The 17,236-nt window shown below is 38.8% G+C and overlaps 1 protein-coding gene across 4 annotated transcripts in view; it reads left to right on the top strand.

Annotated features, from left to right (window-relative positions):
- The first annotated feature begins 273 nt into the window (after nt 1-273).
- Nucleotides 274-17,236, top strand: part of ythdc2 (YTH domain containing 2) — a 45,044-nt gene continuing 28,081 nt past the window's right edge. The window contains exons 1-19 of one of the 4 annotated variants that reach the window (XM_088391229.1): nt 279-359; nt 986-1,004; nt 1,665-1,827; nt 1,923-2,013; nt 3,359-3,555; nt 5,794-5,996; nt 8,152-8,318; nt 11,998-12,100; nt 12,242-12,404; nt 13,119-13,226; nt 13,298-13,443; nt 13,774-13,909; nt 14,074-14,200; nt 14,322-14,387; nt 14,908-15,083; nt 15,608-15,704; nt 16,595-16,682; nt 16,856-16,936; nt 17,025-17,107. In XM_088391229.1, coding sequence (XP_088247355.1) covers nt 1,671-1,827; nt 1,923-2,013; nt 3,359-3,555; nt 5,794-5,996; nt 8,152-8,318; nt 11,998-12,100; nt 12,242-12,404; nt 13,119-13,226; nt 13,298-13,443; nt 13,774-13,909; nt 14,074-14,200; nt 14,322-14,387; nt 14,908-15,083; nt 15,608-15,704; nt 16,595-16,682; nt 16,856-16,936; nt 17,025-17,107 — 2,189 coding nt within the window. In that variant the 5' untranslated portion in view covers nt 279-359; nt 986-1,004; nt 1,665-1,670. Of the gene's footprint in view, nt 360-385; nt 679-985; nt 1,005-1,664; nt 1,828-1,922; nt 2,014-3,358; nt 3,556-5,793; nt 5,997-8,151; nt 8,319-11,997; nt 12,101-12,241; nt 12,405-13,118; nt 13,227-13,297; nt 13,444-13,773; nt 13,910-14,073; nt 14,201-14,321; nt 14,388-14,907; nt 15,084-15,607; nt 15,705-16,594; nt 16,683-16,855; nt 16,937-17,024; nt 17,108-17,236 lie in introns of those variants that run through there. The other 3 variants (XM_088391228.1, XM_088391231.1, XM_088391230.1) reach the window with 3 other exon arrangements.

The raw sequence follows: 17,236 nt of genomic DNA on the forward strand, positions 1-17,236 counted from the left end.
AAAACGTATTAACACCAAGAATGCTGTAAAACGGATGTGTACTCTCTGGATATAAGATGGAGTTACCCTGTCATGTCTTTTTATTTTTTTATTTTTTTATGGTATCTTGTATGCTTTATTTTGTTTTGTCTGTCTGTAGTTGTTGATATGTGCGAAGGGATGGATTATACGCAATGTGTTTGTGTTTGAATAAATGTTTGAATAAAAAAAAATGTGTCTGTTTTAGGTTTTACTATATCTGTAGGTGGCGGTAATGTGGCAAAACGCTGGTTGCCTACTGCCAATCAAATCAAGTAAGACGAGGAAGAAGAAGAAAAGTAGGTTTCCTTTTCAAAGTGATCAGCGCAATCATAAATGTGGTACGATCTAATTTAATGTTATGTATTAATTCAGTCTTCGAACGCTTTATCTTGACTAATGTACTCTATATTTGTGGGTAAACAGCTAATACTGTCATTCATATAAAACACTGTCGTTGGTAAATATTTATTTTTGCAGCGTATGGCGGAGAACTACTTTCCCAACGTGGACGTTTTAGCTTTTCTGATTAGCTAATTTACGTGTATTGGAGGGAAGACATGTACAATGAAATGAAACAATTGTTTATGATGCATTAAACACGATTCTTGAGGGTATTGTCTGTCGTCACGAGGGCCAGAAGGTGGAAGCATTTCAGGGGTGCGTGAAATTTTAAAATATATTTAAATGTTGAGAAATCCTCAGTTCAAGCCTCTCACTAGAATGTCTTACTAATTGTAAAAACACTAAATTCAGTGCAACAATACAATAATTCAGCACTGACGGTAATGTCAGTCTTATTTTTAATTAACATTGATATTCTAAGATCGTATTAGCATGAATTCGATTACTAATTATCTCTCCCTGTCTCTTTTTCTGTCTCTCTTTCGCTGTCTCTCTTTCTGTCTTTCTTTCTGTCTCTCTCTTTCTCCCTCTTTGCCTCTGTACCAAACCTGTTCTTGTCAAGTTTCCCTCTCATTACACAGGTGAGCACTTGCAGGTTATAAATTTGTACAATACAAATTTGTTTATGGCCCCTAATGTATGGTCAGTAATATGCCATCTCAGGCAGCAGCACAGTTTTGATTCTTCTTTTGTAGATACCGCTTTCTCCTCACAAATTAAGTCATTCTTGTCTTGATTACTTAATTTCATATGTAACTACACTTTTAAGTGTTTATTTAATTTTTCATCCCGTTGCTTTGGCATCACATTAACATGTGGTATGACAAAATTTACAAAAATGAATTCCCCACGATCAGTAAAGTATCTCTCTCTCGCTCTCTCTCTCTCTATCTATCTATCTAAAATGTTTTTAAATGCACTATACAATCAAAACAACAGAATGATAAAAATGAAAAATGCTTTGTGAGCTGAGTAATTCTTTTGTGTGTGTTACAGCATCATTAACGTGGTATGACAACATCAAAAATGAATTCCCCACGATCAATAAAGTATCTCTCTCTCTTTTGCTCTCTCGCTCTCTCTCTCTCTCTCTCTCTCTCTCTCTCTATCTCTCTCTCTCTCTCTCTCTCTCGTATCTAGCTATCTAAAATGTTTTTATAATGCACTGTACAGTCAAAACAACAGAATGATAAAAATGAAAAATGCTTTGTGAGCTGAGTAATTTTTTGTGTGTGTTACAGTGAACCATGTCGTATTTCCGTCTAACTTCGAAAAACTCTGCAAAGAGCCAAAAAGCAAAAAAATCCTCTACCACAAGTCGCTTCAAAGACATTCACATCAATGAAGAAGTCAAAATTTCAATTAATTTGGCACTGGAGAGGTTTTGTTACAGTGACCAGAAAGGTATGTGATGTTTACATAAAACAAAGGTAATTATAGGCACCCATTGTGAGCAGCAAGGATTGATAGTTCAAAACTTACCTCCCCTGAATCAACAGAAATGGAGTTTCCTTCTTCGCTTTTCTCCAATGAGCGAGCCTTCATTCATCGTGCAGTACAGTCTTTGGGATTCATTTCTAAAAGCAAAGGGTACGTATGTTTCACTAGATCTAAAAGGTAGAAGTTACTGTAAATATACAAAAGTGTTTTCATAAAGAGTTCTTCTGCTGTCGTTTTTGTGGTGGCCCCTCGTGATGACCGAATTAATTTTCTATTTGTAATTTTACTTTTCTAAAGGGTTATTACGCAACACTTAATTTATAATTCACTAGCACTATCTAGTGTTCAACCAAGCCTTTAAAATAGATTTAAGTATTAAAAAACAAAATATATTTTTGTAATTTTATCATGTTTTTATGCTATTTTAGCAGATAGCATCCATCCATTATCTGAACCGCTTTATAGTTTAATTAAACCCGAAACATAACACAAACTGTTTACCCAAACAGTTGAATAGCATTTTAAATAATTACTCAATACTTAATTTATAATTCACTAGCAGTATCTAATGTTCAACCAAGCCTTTCAAATAGATTTTAGTATTAAAAAACACAATATATTTTTGTAATTTTATCATGTTTTTATGCTATTTTAGTCGATAGCCATCCATCCATTATCTGAACCGCTTTATAGTTTAATTAAACCCGAAACATAACACAAACTGTTTACCCAAACAGTTGAATAGCATTTCAAACCTGTTTTGCATTACCCCTAAAAATAAAATCATACACCCAAAGTGCATGATACAGTTGAATAGCGTTTCAAATCTGTTTTACATTACCCCCAAAAAATAAAGTTTTCAAAAATTTGATTTTGAAAATGATGCACCCGAAGTGCATGCATATGTACATAGCATAGAATTTTGAGACTGTCTCCTGGCTAAATTAACTCCACTCTGACATGCATAGCTTTACGCTCGTCCATAATGTGTCACTTCAACATAGTTCATTGGCACTGAACTGCAACAATACCGCACCAAATTCCTGTGCAATAAATATTACATATTGGGTGAAAGCCCAGACTATAGGTTGTTGTGACTTTCAGCCTGTCGGATCAGTGATTGATACAGCAAGCAGCTCGTATGATTTGTTTGGCATGCTTAACTTTCTATTAGGACTTGGGCATTTGAGAAGCACAGAAATAGCAAAAGGTGAGTTATTAAGTTAAGATAAGATTACATTTGTTGGTCAATTAACGGAAGACATTGTAGTTTCCCCTCCAATCAAAAAATTGGTAAATTTGCAAATGTCTAATTTTTTCTTCTTTTTTTGGGTTAAACAGCAAATTAGCTTTAAAAATGTATTTCAGTTAAAAAAATAGAATCCGGCTACGAGTTTCGACATATATTGTTCGTATGAACCATTACAGAAACATACAAATGAAGATTTTTTTTCAGGCCAAAACACAAATGGTAATGTTATATTTTCTTTTTCAGGAAAGGCTCAAATCGCTTCCTCACCATCAGGAAAAAGAATCTCCTAGACAGTCGTAGGTCTGCCATGCTTCTGACACTTTCCCAAACCTCTTTACATGCCATCCTAATCCTTCTTGAGAAGTTTCCTATCACCAGTAAAGAGCGTGAAGACCTTCAAGCCAGCAGCAAAAGCAAGCTGTCTGTCGCTACACAACATGGTGAGTTTTGTTTCAATTTTTGGTAGCAGAAATTGAGCCACAATGATGCACTTTTGGAAACGCAGCACTCTGGTTCACTGCTTTACTCTCATCACAACATATTCATTTGATTAAAAACTTAATGTTAGTAATGGGAGATCTCACAAAGACCTTATGTTAACGTAATCAATATTTTCCTTTTGAGTTTGTGAAGCATGTATACGGGGAGTGTGAAACAGAAGCGTGTTTCATTGGCTTAGCTGGGTACACACTCTTGATTTTTAGTATTTGTTTTAAACATGAGAACCCTGCACATGACAAGGATAAAAATCCCCAAGTGTGTGTTGTTTACCTCTCTTTTGGTGGTGTACTCAATAAGACCAACACAAGCACACCACACCACACAAATACCGTATTTTTCGGACTAAAAGTCGCTCCGGAATATAGGTCGCATTAGCCATAAAATGCACAATAACGTGAAAAAAAAAAAACATATGTAAGTCGCTCCGGAGTATAAGTCGCATTTTGGGGGAAATTCATTTGACAAAATCCAACACCAAGAACAGACATGAACGAGCAACAACAGGCTAAACGATAGGTATGCTAACGTGACATAAACACAAACAAAGAGCTGAGAACGGGCCTGACGCAACATTCAGAGTTATTCAAATAACTATTACATAAATAACATGTTCATAAAAACCATCTGTGTCACTCCAATTCATTAAATCCATCGATCGTCCTTTATGTCAACAATGGGTGCGTGCCGCTGACGGCGCTTGCACTTCAAAATATTCCACAGGCCCATATAACGACATATAAATTATACATCAAATAACTATTATACCAGCAATTATATCAAACCATCTGTGTCACTCCAATTCATTAAATCCATCGATCAAATTCCTCGTCCTTTGTCAACAACGCTGAGCGTGCGCCCTGACGTCAGCCTCGTCATTATTCCACAAATCTAGTATATAACTATATTGTAGCATTAACAAAGTCCAAGGAAAGACGTGTGTTTGTTAACCGGTCTTTATTTAACAAAACAAGAGTTCAACGAGCCAACAACTACTGAACTGTAACGATAAAAACATATACAAGTTGCTACACGAAATAAAATATATCAAATAACTATAACATAAATAGTTGACCGCCACACGGCCCCAAGCACGGGCGTCGATTTCCAGGCATGTGGCGGTGTGGACTTCCATCCCCGGAGGTGGCACTTTCAGCCACGGAGGTGAAAGAGAGCTCCATAGAATAGGACCGGGCGTGCGTAAAAGCCATGTCCGAGCCCCATCCACCGTCCCCGGACAGCCACCTGGCCGAGCACCGGCCCCCGACTTCCATCCACAGAGGTGAAAGAGAGTTCCGTAGAGTAGGACTGGGCGTGCATAAAAGCCATGTCCGAACCCCATCCACCGTCCCCGGACAGCCACCTGGCCGAGCGCCGGCCCCCGACTTCCATCCACGGAGGTGAAAGAGACCTCCGTAGAGTAGGACCGGGCGTGCGTAAAAGCCATAATAGTTTTTCAAACCTTCTGTGTCACTCCAAGTCATTAAATCCTTTAAACTCTTCGTACCCCGTGTCGCTTACAAACAAAGCCGCTATTGATGCCGGCAGTACGTGGGGCCCTTCGTCATCTTTGTCATCCCGTGATCGAATCTTTGTCCTTTATGTAAACAACCGCCGCGCCGCACTGCTGACGTCACTTGAAATTCAAATTACAGTAATCCCTTGCTACATTGCGATTAGTTTATCGTGGTTTCACTTTTTTTTTTTTATTTTGAAAATTTGTGAAAAAATTCACATATGTCGCTCCTCAGTATAAGTCGCCCCCCCACCCAAACTATGAAAAAAAACGCGACTTGTAGTCTGAAAAATACGGTAGCTTTATTTTAGTATACAATAATGACTGCGATCTTGCATGCGCCAGCTCTTGGCAGTTTGCACATAATGCAGTTTATATTGTAGTCTTTTATCCCTAATCAGGTGCAGTTATTGAATGTAGAATCCACAGTCTTTGAATTATCATTAAAAAAAAAGGTCATCAACTACTGTAAAAGTTGCAACATGTGCACCCAATGGTGTCAATAAACCAATAATGAAATGCATATTGGATTTCAGATCGTGTTCAATATTTTCATATACGTACAGAGAATGACAGAACACTAAAAGTTGTAGTCATGCAAACGTTTAGCTGTTCTTGTCACATTTGGACAAAGTTGTATCATGTTCTGTCTTCTATCAATCAGACAACAGCTTTGACATGAATAGGCCAAAGGGGTGCCTGGATAGTGGCATTTCTGTGGTTCCCCCAAGGAGGAGGGCATCAGAGTTTGACAGTTTCCGCCGTGCGCTACCTGTGTATGAGCATGAGGAACAGATAGTCAGACTAATTGGAGAAAACAAAGTGGTACTGATCGTAGGAGAGACGGGTTCTGGGAAAACCACCCAGGTAAGAGAATGATTGCAAAATCAATACAATTGTTTATGAATACTCCTCAGTGGCATTCTTGTACATTCAGTGTCACATTTTAACCAGTAGTCACTTTTCCACTAGTGAGAGCTGTATATGCTTTTTTTAGTCAAGGACTTAAAGTGAGTGAATAATTTCACACACCCAACATCTCATTATACAGTGCCTTGCGAAAGTATTCGGCCACCTTGAACCTTTCAACATTTCGCCACATTTCAGGCTTCAAACATACAGATATAAAATGTAAAATATTTGGTCAAGAATCAACAACATGTGGGACACAATCGTGAAGTGGAACAAAATTTATTGGATAATTTAAACTTTTTTAACAAATAAAAAAACTGAAAAGTGGGGCGTGCAATATTATTCGGCCCCCTTGCGCTAATACTTTGTAGCGCTACCTTTTGCTGCAATTACAGCTGCAAGTCGCTTGGGGTATGTCTCTATCAGTTTTGCACATCGAAAGACTGGAATTCTTGCCCATTCTTCCTTGCAAAACAGCTCGAGCTCAGTAAGGTTGGATGGAGAGCGTTTGTGAACAGCAGTCTTCAGCTCTTTCCACAGATTCTCGATTGGATTCAGGTCTGGACTTTGACTTGGCCATTCTAACACCTGGATATGTCTATTTGTGAACCATTCCATTGTAGATTTGGCTTTATGTTTTGGATCATTGTACTGTTGGAAGATAAATCACCGTCCCAGTCTCAGGTCTTTTGCAGACTCCAACAGGTTTTCTTCCAGAATGGTCCTGTATTTGGCTCCATTCATCTTCCCATCAATTTTAGCCATCTTCCCTGTCCCTGCTGAAGAAAAGCAGGCCCAAACCATGATGCTGCCACCACCATGTTTGACAGTGGGGATGGTGTGGTCAGGGTGATGAGCTGTGTTGCTTTTACGCCAAACATATCGTTTTGCATTGTGGCCAAAAAGTTCGATTTTGGATTCATCTGACCAGAGCACCTTCTTCCACATGTTTGGTGTGTCTCCCAGGTGGCTTGTGGCAAACTTTAAACGAGACTTTTTATGGATATCTTTGAGAAATGGCTTTCTTCTTGCCACTCTTCCATAAAGGCCAGATTTGTGCAGTGCACGACTGATTGTTGTCCTCTGGACAGACTCTCCCACCTCAGCTGTAGTTATCTGCAGTTCATCCAGAGCAGTGGTTCTTAACCTGGGTTCGATCGAACCCTAGGGGTTCGGTGAGTCGGCTTCAGGGGTTCGGCAGAGCTGGTATGTCATTGCCCCGCCCCTGCCCCCTGTCCGTGGATGGCCGAACACACCGGTAGCCCCCCCCTTCCATTCCTTTGTCTTCATGGTTCTCTCTGCGCTTTAAACAAAACCCTGACACTATCAAAGAGCGGGTGCATTTATACGGAGACTTGATTACACACTGGTGCATTCTATTTATCATCATCAGTCATTTAGGACAACATTGGATCATTCAAAGAGCCTCACTGAACTTCTGGAGTGAGTTTGCTGCACTGAAAGTAAAGGGGCCGAATAATATTGCACGCCCCACTTTTCAGTTTTTTATTTGTTAAAAAAGTTTAAATTATCCAATAAATTTCGTTCCACTTCACGATTGTGCCCCTCTTGTTGATTCTTGACAAAAAATTAAAATTTTATATCTTTATGTTTGAAGCCTGAAATGTGGCGAAATGTTGAAAGGTTCAAGGGGGCCGAATACTTTCGCAAGGCACTGTAAAAACACTTAATATTAATTTTGTTCTGCTTCATGATTGTGTCCCACTAGTGTTGACCTTTCACAAAACAGGCAATTTTATCTTTATATTTGAAAGCTGAAAAGTGTCAAAAGGTCAAAATGTTCAAAGAAAATGTGCCATTCGTGAGGCACTGTATGTTTTTTTTAGGGGGGGTTATTTTTTTTAACCCAGATCAACGCATTATTTAAAAAACTTTACTTGGGGAATTCTGGTTGCCCTGAGAAATTTACTGCATTGCTACTGCATTGCAGTCAACATAAGTTAAGCACAGTGGAGGAGCCATTTGGATAAAAACAGATCCGACCTGAGCAGATCTTGCTTCAACATTAGATAGTGCTTATTTTTGGTGTGGGTTTCACTGTTGGGTTTGCCATTCGAATAATTGGATTTTTTCAAATACTTTTGATCAGATTCCACAGTTTCTGTTGGACGACTGCAGCAAGAAAGGAGAGTGCTGCAGAATTTTCTGTACTCAGCCCAGACGCCTGGCTGCTATCACTGTCGCTGAGAGAGTGGCAGCTGAGAGGGGAGAGACAATCGGCAAGACTGTTGGCTATCACATTAGACTAGAGAGCAGGTAAAACCCCTTTTAGTCAAAATTTCCTACAAAATAATAATGATAATAATAATAATAATACCGTAATTTCCTGTGTATAAGCCGCGACTTTTTTCCAAAATTTTGGACCCTGCGGCTTATAGTCAGGTGCGGCTTATATAAGATTTTTTTCGTGATTTTCGTGATGACTTGATCACTTTTACTCTTAACACTATTATATACAGTAAAACCTACAAAACAAACTGACAAATAACTCGTTTTCAAATCAGACGAGTAAAAACTGGTCAAATATTTTTTAAAAAAGATTATTAAAAGTGAAGACAATTTACAATTCTAGTAATGACACACGAATTTGATGCACAATTTGTCTTCGCGGGGCACATAGAATGATGTGGCGGACCGTATCTGGCCCCCGGGCCTTGAGTTTGACACCTGTGCTCTAAACCCTTTCTCTTAGTCTGCCATGTGACTCAGAGATTACACAAAGCAGTGGCGCTGTCAGGTTCAAAGTACTAACTGAATATCTGAATAAGAGAAAAGGATCAGCAGACAAAAACAAGTGAGGCAGAATATTGATTTTTCTCGCGAGGAGTGCGATACAGATTGCTTTCTACAATCTGACTACACTAAAAATCTGTTTACACTCTCGCTCTTTTTATTTGGAACGCCCTACCCACAGTGTGAGACGATTAGCCCCTAAGGGTGAGGGGAAGAAGATTGTGGGCTTCGTCTCGTAAGAAAAGAAACAAAAGTAATGCACAAAGTGTTGCGTGCAGATATGGCTATATCAGCAAAACAGTTTAAGCAATCAATAACTTTCTTGGATTCCGAGAGATAAAAAGAGAAAGTGATGTTCTTTAAGGAAGATCAGAAGGTTCATGGCGCATCGTGTTGTTTTCACGATCTGTTCTGGTGGACGTCATTTTTCTGCTGAGATGTCAGCAGTATCTTGTTTGACACAACCGTCATCTCGCCCCTGACCCACCCGTAATCCTTCTGTTCTGTTGCACAAGATAAGAATCAGCAAGGCAAAGCAGCAAGCATACTGAGCAGTAACATTATGAATAAGTACTCATTAGAGAACGCATGATAACAGGCGCTGTTTGGACCATCTGCATTGTATTAAAACCCAATCAATCAGCATTTAAATTCAATTCTTCTGACATTTTGCTCACCAAAAACAAGTTGTAATGAATGTGAACTTTTAATGCATTTTATCCAGAAGGTTACTTTGAACCTTAAACGGCGGCGCGGCGTACTTATGGATTTTTACGGCCTCCGGTCTCCAGGGAGCGCTCTAGCAGGAAGCAAGAGCAAGACAGACGAAGAAGAGATAATGCGCGGAAGAAGACGTGCTAGTTTGTGTTTACAACATTTCGTGCATCACGCAGAAGGCGATCAAGACGGACATTACTGAAAGGAAGCTTTTATACACAAACCGTCATTATGGGGGACAAAAGAAATGCATGCATATGATGCCGCTTTTAAGATAAAGGCAGTCGATGTTGATGACATTGTGTTGCGGCACCCTTTTCTTTATTTCGTGGTCCGGTCTACTCTGGAGCTATACGTGTCGCTCGCTCGTTTAATGTAATTTAGCGCTTCGTGCATGAATAAGATTAGCATTAACAGACCCTCATCATGGAAAATGCTAGAAGAAATGGATAAAAACGACGAAAGAGATACTGAGAAAGTGTGTGGCGAAGGATATCTAATGCTATTCCAATCGGAAATTGAGGAGGAAGACTTCGATGGTTTCAGTGCACAGGAGAAAGAGGAAGACGATGAAGCTCTTTTTTTTACTTTTACTTTAACCAGCCCTGTTAGTGCTGTGCTACCGTGTTGCTGCTGTGTTACCGCTGCGTCTCAGGCAGTGTTTGGAAAGAAATGTTAAGGTATGTTTTTAAAGCTTTCTGTGTCCAGTATTTCTTTGTTAATAACTCGCGTGCACACTTTCGTGTTGCTGCGGTACTACTGCTGCGTCACAGGCAATGTTTAGAAAGACATGTTAAAGCATGTTATTCAAACTTCAAAAAGGCTTTCTGTGTACTGTCTTTCTTTGTAAAAAAACTCGTGTGCACGTGCGGCTTATAGTCCGGTGCGGCTTATGTAAGAAAAAAAAACTAAAATATCCCCGAATTTTAGCTGGTGCGGCTTGCGGCTTATACACCGGAAATTACGGTAATATTAATAATTTCAGAGCTTTCCGCCTTGGCAGAGCGATGAAGTTCTTGTAGCAGCAAAAAAAAAAAAAAAGGCTCAGACTAAGGCTCTGTCCAAATAGCTCGAATAGTTCATAAAAGCTACGTGTGCACTTCAATGAGCAGTGTAGGGTGTAATGTGAATGCGTGGAGAGAGCCTATGATATTTTCTAGGAGCACAGTAGCACCTCACTTAAAATTACAGTTAGGTTATATGGGGGAGATATTTGTGTACAAGTCCCAATCCTCTCAAATTATCCCATACTTTTGCACAGACTAGGCCAGAAATTGGCAAACTACGGCCTGCGGGCCACATCCGGCCCACGGGGCCGTTTAATCCGGCCCGCCAAACCTGAATAAATTGTATTATTGAACTTTTTTTTGGGGGTCATTTTCCCTGCAATTAGTATGTTTCCCCAATAGATGGGGAAGCGCCCGCCCGCGCATTTACTCCCGAAAGCCGTGTCAGAAAGCTCGGTGCACACTCACAAGTGCGCGTACGTACTAAGTAGTACGGACCCGGCGCACTCCGCGCTCTATTTCTATCAGTGCCGAATTTCGAGTGTGGGCAGTGACGTCAGCATTCTCGTAATTCGCGCACTGAGCTTTCAGATACAGTTTTACGTTAATGCCACCCACAAACCTTTCCCTGGAATCCTTACACTAAAATGAGTGGCCCGAGGAAAAGAAAGGTGGACACTGAGTGCCGAGTGTTTTAAAAAAAAGAGAGGACAATTTGACTCGACCTACGTGTGTGAGCAGATGTTCCGCCACATGAACGTCAACAAAGCCCGTCACAGCTCTAGGTTAACGGACCGACACCTCGGCTCTATCCTAAGAATTACCACAACAAATTTTACTCCAGACCATGATGCACTAGCAGAAAAGGGAGACCAACAATACTATTGATTTCTTTATTACTTTATTTAGAAGTATTCTTTCACTGATTCTTCAAGATGATGTATTTGGTCAGAATGTTTGCTGTTTGATGTGATTTTGCCTCATTAGATAAACATATTTCATAAATCTGACCTGCAGGCGCTGAAGTGATGGAAACTATTATTCATAATAACAATGTTGTATTTAATGAGAATCACTGATAGTAGTTTTTGGGTGAAATATTTTTTTAATGCTGTTAATAAATGCATTTGTTTTCAACAAGCTTTTTTTGAATATCCATGCTTTACTACCTACTAAAAGTACAAACCTTTTATGCAATGACCTTTACATGTCATTTCTATTACTTAACACAAACACTACATCCATCTGCTCCTGGTTCGGCCCCCTGATCAAAATTTAGAACCAAATTCGGCCCGCCAGTCAAAAAGTTTGCCCACCCCTGGACTAGACAGTGTTTATATTTTATGAGCTATTTGTACATTTGAAAAAGTGTGAAATAATTTTAACAACCAAAAAATGCTACACTCAGCATTAAACTCTTATTCCTTCTTGTAATCTTTGTGAAATTGTGCAAATGACTCTTGGCTTTGACTCCATAGGGTTTCTCCCAAGACTCTTCTTACTTTCTGTACGACTGGAGTTTTACTCAGGACACTCATGGCTGGAGATGTCAGTCTGGCATCTGTCACACATGTCATTGTGGTGAGCATTTAACGTACAACTCTAAACTCTGAAAATATGTTTGCGGTATTACTGTTTGTATTTAGGTGTTTCTGTTCATACACTTGGTTGTTTCCTAAAAATCAATCTGCCAGGCTAACCTACTTTGCTGTGTTTTTTAAGGATGAGGTGCATGAGCGTGACGGTCTCACTGACTTTTTGCTCACGAAGATGCTTGATGTACTTGAGGAAATACCTGCAATAAAACTGGTTCTCTCCAGTGCTTCTTTGGATGTTGACTTGTTCCTCAAATATTTTGGCGCTTGGTCCTGTCCTGTTTTTCATCGTAAGACATTATAAACTGTGATTCTGGTGTAATTGGTTTGTTTGAGTTAATAGTTGCTTTGCTCCCATAATATAAGGGAAGCATTTTCACTGCTGGCATCTGGCATGTCTAATGTCCACCTTCATATCAAATCATAATCTGAAACCTAAACGATCCAGAAATAAATAGACTGTTCAATTGAGTCTTCATTCTAACACAATAATGCAGTAGTCAGTCCTCAAACACTTAGGAGATGCACAGTGTTTGTGGGCACTTTCTCCAGTTTAATAAAAAAAGAAGCAATATAGTACACCTAAAACCTCATCAACACTAACCCTAATTTACTAAAGATTTGCAAAAACTGGTGCAAACTTGAGCGCTTCCTCGAACAGATATGGAAGCTGTTCTTAGTAACCAGGTCTACACAGAATTGTGTGCCCTCTATTTGTGATCCTAATAAGTCAATGTCGAGTTTTTAAACATACTGTGTGGTTTCAGTGAACACATTATAGGAATTTCTTACAGGCCATTATCTGCTTTTTACACTGTCTGCTTTCTAAACTACTCAGACATGAAGAACTATATCCATTTCAATAAAGTATGAATCAGGAATCAGGAGCACCATCTCACACAATCAAATGAACTAATGAATATGTGCTAGCTACTCATTGTGAGAGTATTCAACTTTTATTTTGCATGACTTGTGAATAAATTGTCTTGTGTTTTTTTTTGTAGTCAAAGGAAGACAGTATGAAGTGAAACAACATTTTCTTGAAGACATTTTGAAGTTCACAGGTTTTAACAATAAAGAAGTGGGCAAAAACAAGGAAGAATCCCAGAGAAGTATGAATATTTACTTAGTGTTTGAAGCAACAGTATCGTCTGGTTCACCTCACTGTGATTCTGTCTGTCAGGGAAGGAGACTCAGAACCTTTTGACAAAGAGGGACAAAGTAGAGGAGAAAATCAGTATTGAAGATGGGCAAAACACACACCTGGCATCCTCTAACTTATTCAGGGCCAGCAATGATCTGGATGAAGGAGGCACCATCAAGACACTGGTAATGTCCTTGCAAACACACAGTTTGCCAAATACTGTAAATCTATAATAAATATACTGTAAATATAAACCACTAATATGTTAATGATTCAGTTAAAATATAGTGTATATAAAAGTTAAATAGATAAATTGTACCTATATGTTTACAAAACACCCATTCTTAAAAATGAACTGCAAATACTGTATATTGAACTCAAAAGTCAAATGAGAAAGCGAGAAATTGTTTCACTTGATTCATTTTTTTCAGGAAATACTCCACATTAAGTACATTAACTGCCAAAAATGGTGAGCAGGACTGTAAATGCTTCATTTTTGTTTTCTTGTGTTGCAGAATGTAAAAGGCTCAGAGCAGTTGCAGCAATGGCTCGTGAAAGAGATGGATACTTGCATTGCTAATATTTTCATGATTGCAGACCAGGAATATATTGTTCAACTCTTCAATCTCATTCTCTATGAACATGTTAATGGTATGACTATGTAGTCCTGAATGAACACAATAGAAAACATTTTAGTTGGCAGTGTATATGTACCTACGTATATGAAATTTGTTGGGCAGTCTCAAGAGTTATTTGACATATTTTCTTGTGGAACGTGACCAGTTGTGTCCTCGTGTTTGTATTTATTTGCCTAGTTAACTACATGCACAGCAAGACAGGGGCCACACCTTTGATGGTGACAGCAGGTCGAGGGTTCCTCGCAGAGATGGAGCGGTTGCTTAACATGGGGGCGGACATCAACTTGAAGGCAGGAAATGGATGGTATGATACGTTGTTTATTTATTGATGTTATTGCCAACGCAAGCGAAATGTGTTTTGTCTTCACATTACATTATCTTAGACTAACACTACTTAGACTAAAATGTCTTTCTTTTAATTAAAGGACTGCCTTGGACTTTGCAAAAAGCTTACAACAATTCGATGCTGTTGATCTTCTTCAGTCTTCAATGTGAGTATGACAGCTCCTAAATGCACATCTGCACTGATGGTATATATACTACATTCTTTATGATCATATTGTACTGTATCAATATTGGGTTATCAATTAGTTTTATTAACTGCTAAAGTATAATTATATCACAGTATTACTTAATGTAAATCAATTTTATATTAAAAATCATTTTGGTTGTGGTCAGAGTTGGAGGAAACTCATTTCGGCTGGTTGTATCTGGGATATCGTTCTTTCGGTCACGACCGACAGTTTGTGTCCATGGGTGAGGTTAGGAACATTGATCGACCAGTAAATCGAGAGCTTCGCCTTTGGGCTCAGCACCCTCTTCACCACAAAGAACCAGTACAGTACTGCGCCTAGAAATTCTGTCCATAAAAGTTCTTCAAAGAATTGGTGAATTTTGGCGACTTGTATTCATGATCTTATTGCCATAAAAAATGAAATTTTGTGTGGTGAAATCCTGAATAATGCATAAAGAAATAGTCATGTAATTGCTTGGATATCTTTGTTTGTGCAGTGCCATTAAAACAAAAGACCAGAATGAGACCCCAATGGTTCATTGTGCCAGTGCTGAGCAAACCTCCGAAGACCAGGACCTGCTCAAACTGTACCATCACATCTTTGATGATGAGTTTGTAGACCTAGATCTCATCATGGACCTGCTGCACATGATCTGCTCAACCACGTGTGATGGTGTGTCTCATCACAATCTCTTTACTGGCCCTTCCTGGCAAAAATTCCATTGAACGGCAATTTTAGTTCTGAAACAATAATTATACAAGCTGCAACAGGGTAAAATTGTTTCCTCAAATTCAGCACCATTTTTATCCAAAGACCTTTTACAGTATATCTTTTGCAAATACGGAGTAGTTGAAATGCAAAACTAGACAGTCATTTCTTGGAAGGAAATCTATATTCAAGTTCACCGGTCATAGTATTACGAAAATAAGAACACATTGGCTGTTAATGGTTCAACAGAACTCCTTAGCTAGTCAATGTATTAAACTCAATCACAGCTCATTCATTACAAGGAAAAATTGTAAATATTTGCATCAATAATAGATGGAGATTCAAATAACAAAAACATGCACTTGAGGGCATGAAATTGATAGTTATTTTGCCAGTTATGTTTGCAAAGAAATCTTCATTATGTACCACATTCAAGAAACTGTGTGCTTCTGAATCTGCTCAAAAGTGATCATAGCTGTTTGTCTCAGGTGCGGTGCTAATTTTTCTTCCTGGATATGATGACATTGTGTCGCTCAGGGACCGGATTCTCTACGATGATACGAGATTTTCCACCGTTTCCAAAAGGTAATCCGCTTAAAAAATAAGCAGATCATTTGTTATACTAACCAAACCTTTAGTAGTGCACTAACCGTCGGTTTAGGTTGAGTGGTACTTTTTTGATTGGATAGCAAATACCTCTGCTGGCTGCTCCTCATTACATCCTGTATTTGGGATGCCAGTATGACTCAAGTATACCAAAATACAGTCTTCTTTCGTCTGCTCCTGTTTGTGGTCGACACAGCAGATCAATTGTTTCCAACTCACTGATCTCTAACCAAAGTACAGTATTTCATAAAATGCATATTCAAGGCTGCACAGTAATAAGGACTGTGGGGTCAAAATAATACAAGGTTGGCATAGCCAAAGTGGTTGAGGGCTGGGGGAACCCATATGTTATAGGGTTGATCTCCACCTCCCGCATTATATTCGTAGGCATGAATCCCATCGAGCGGCAAATGTTTAAGAAGGCAGCTTATGTTGCTTTCACGTCAGAGTTCGTCAGCGTTTGTTCATGGTTGCAAATGTTTGCAAAACGTTTGCCTAGAGTTTTGTTTTCTTGTCGCATGTTCAAATTCCCACGTGACATGAAAGAACAGGTGAAAGTCTGCTGCTTGTCTGCCGACTGCTTGGCATTTTTGGTCTTTACCAAACCCTGATGAATCCTGTCAGGCATTAGTTACCTTCGAAACAATTCACAATTGCTTGCCGCTCAATGAGAGAAGGGCTTTATATATCTTACCCTATACAATTTGCGGACCACTAAGATAGGCTTGAAAGTTATGTCCACCAGTGGCAAATAAGGATGGCTCATTGCTGCCATTAAAATAGCTTGTCCCAGATTATCCTCATGAAGCCATTCATGTCAGGTATAACACCATTCTAAAGCATGGCTATGACATGTATATTTCTCTCAGGTACCAGGTGTTCACACTTCATTCAGACATGCCAAGCATCGAACAGAAAAAAGCCATGAAGAAGTCTCCACCGAGTGTTAGAAAGATTGTAAGCGCATATTTTTCTATATTTACATGCAAGAATACATGTTATGTTTCAGAGGAAAGCCATCATTCTTCAATTGATTTTAAATATTGAGATATATTTGATGTATACTGTTTGTAATAAAGAAATTAGATTCATTGTAAAAAAAACTTGCTGTGCCTTTCACCACTGCTCAGATTCTTTCTACTAACATTGCTGAGACAAGCATCACCATTAATGATGTTGTCTTTGTGATTGATTCTGGAAAAGTCAAAGAGGTATGAAAGTTTTCACAAATATTTCACAACATTTGTAGTTATCAATAGACATATTATCTGTAAACACATCTTTTTTTTATTTTTATAGAAATCTTTTGATACCATCAGTCGCATCTCAATGTTAAAGACAGTCTGGATTTCAAAAGCCAGCGCTCTTCAACGAAGAGGAAGGTAACAACTATAATGTCCATATTGAGAATTTGTCATGCTACTCATATTGTATTTTGTTTGATACAAATTTGAAATAGCTGTGCCCATTTACTCAATGATAATAAGTGTTTGACAAAATTGAACATGAAC

The sequence above is a fragment of the Syngnathus floridae genome, chromosome 12 (assembly GCF_059516105.1).
Source record: "Syngnathus floridae isolate MCC-2025c chromosome 12, RoL_Sflo_1.0, whole genome shotgun sequence".
Classification (NCBI taxonomy): Eukaryota; Metazoa; Chordata; class Actinopteri; order Syngnathiformes; family Syngnathidae; genus Syngnathus; species Syngnathus floridae.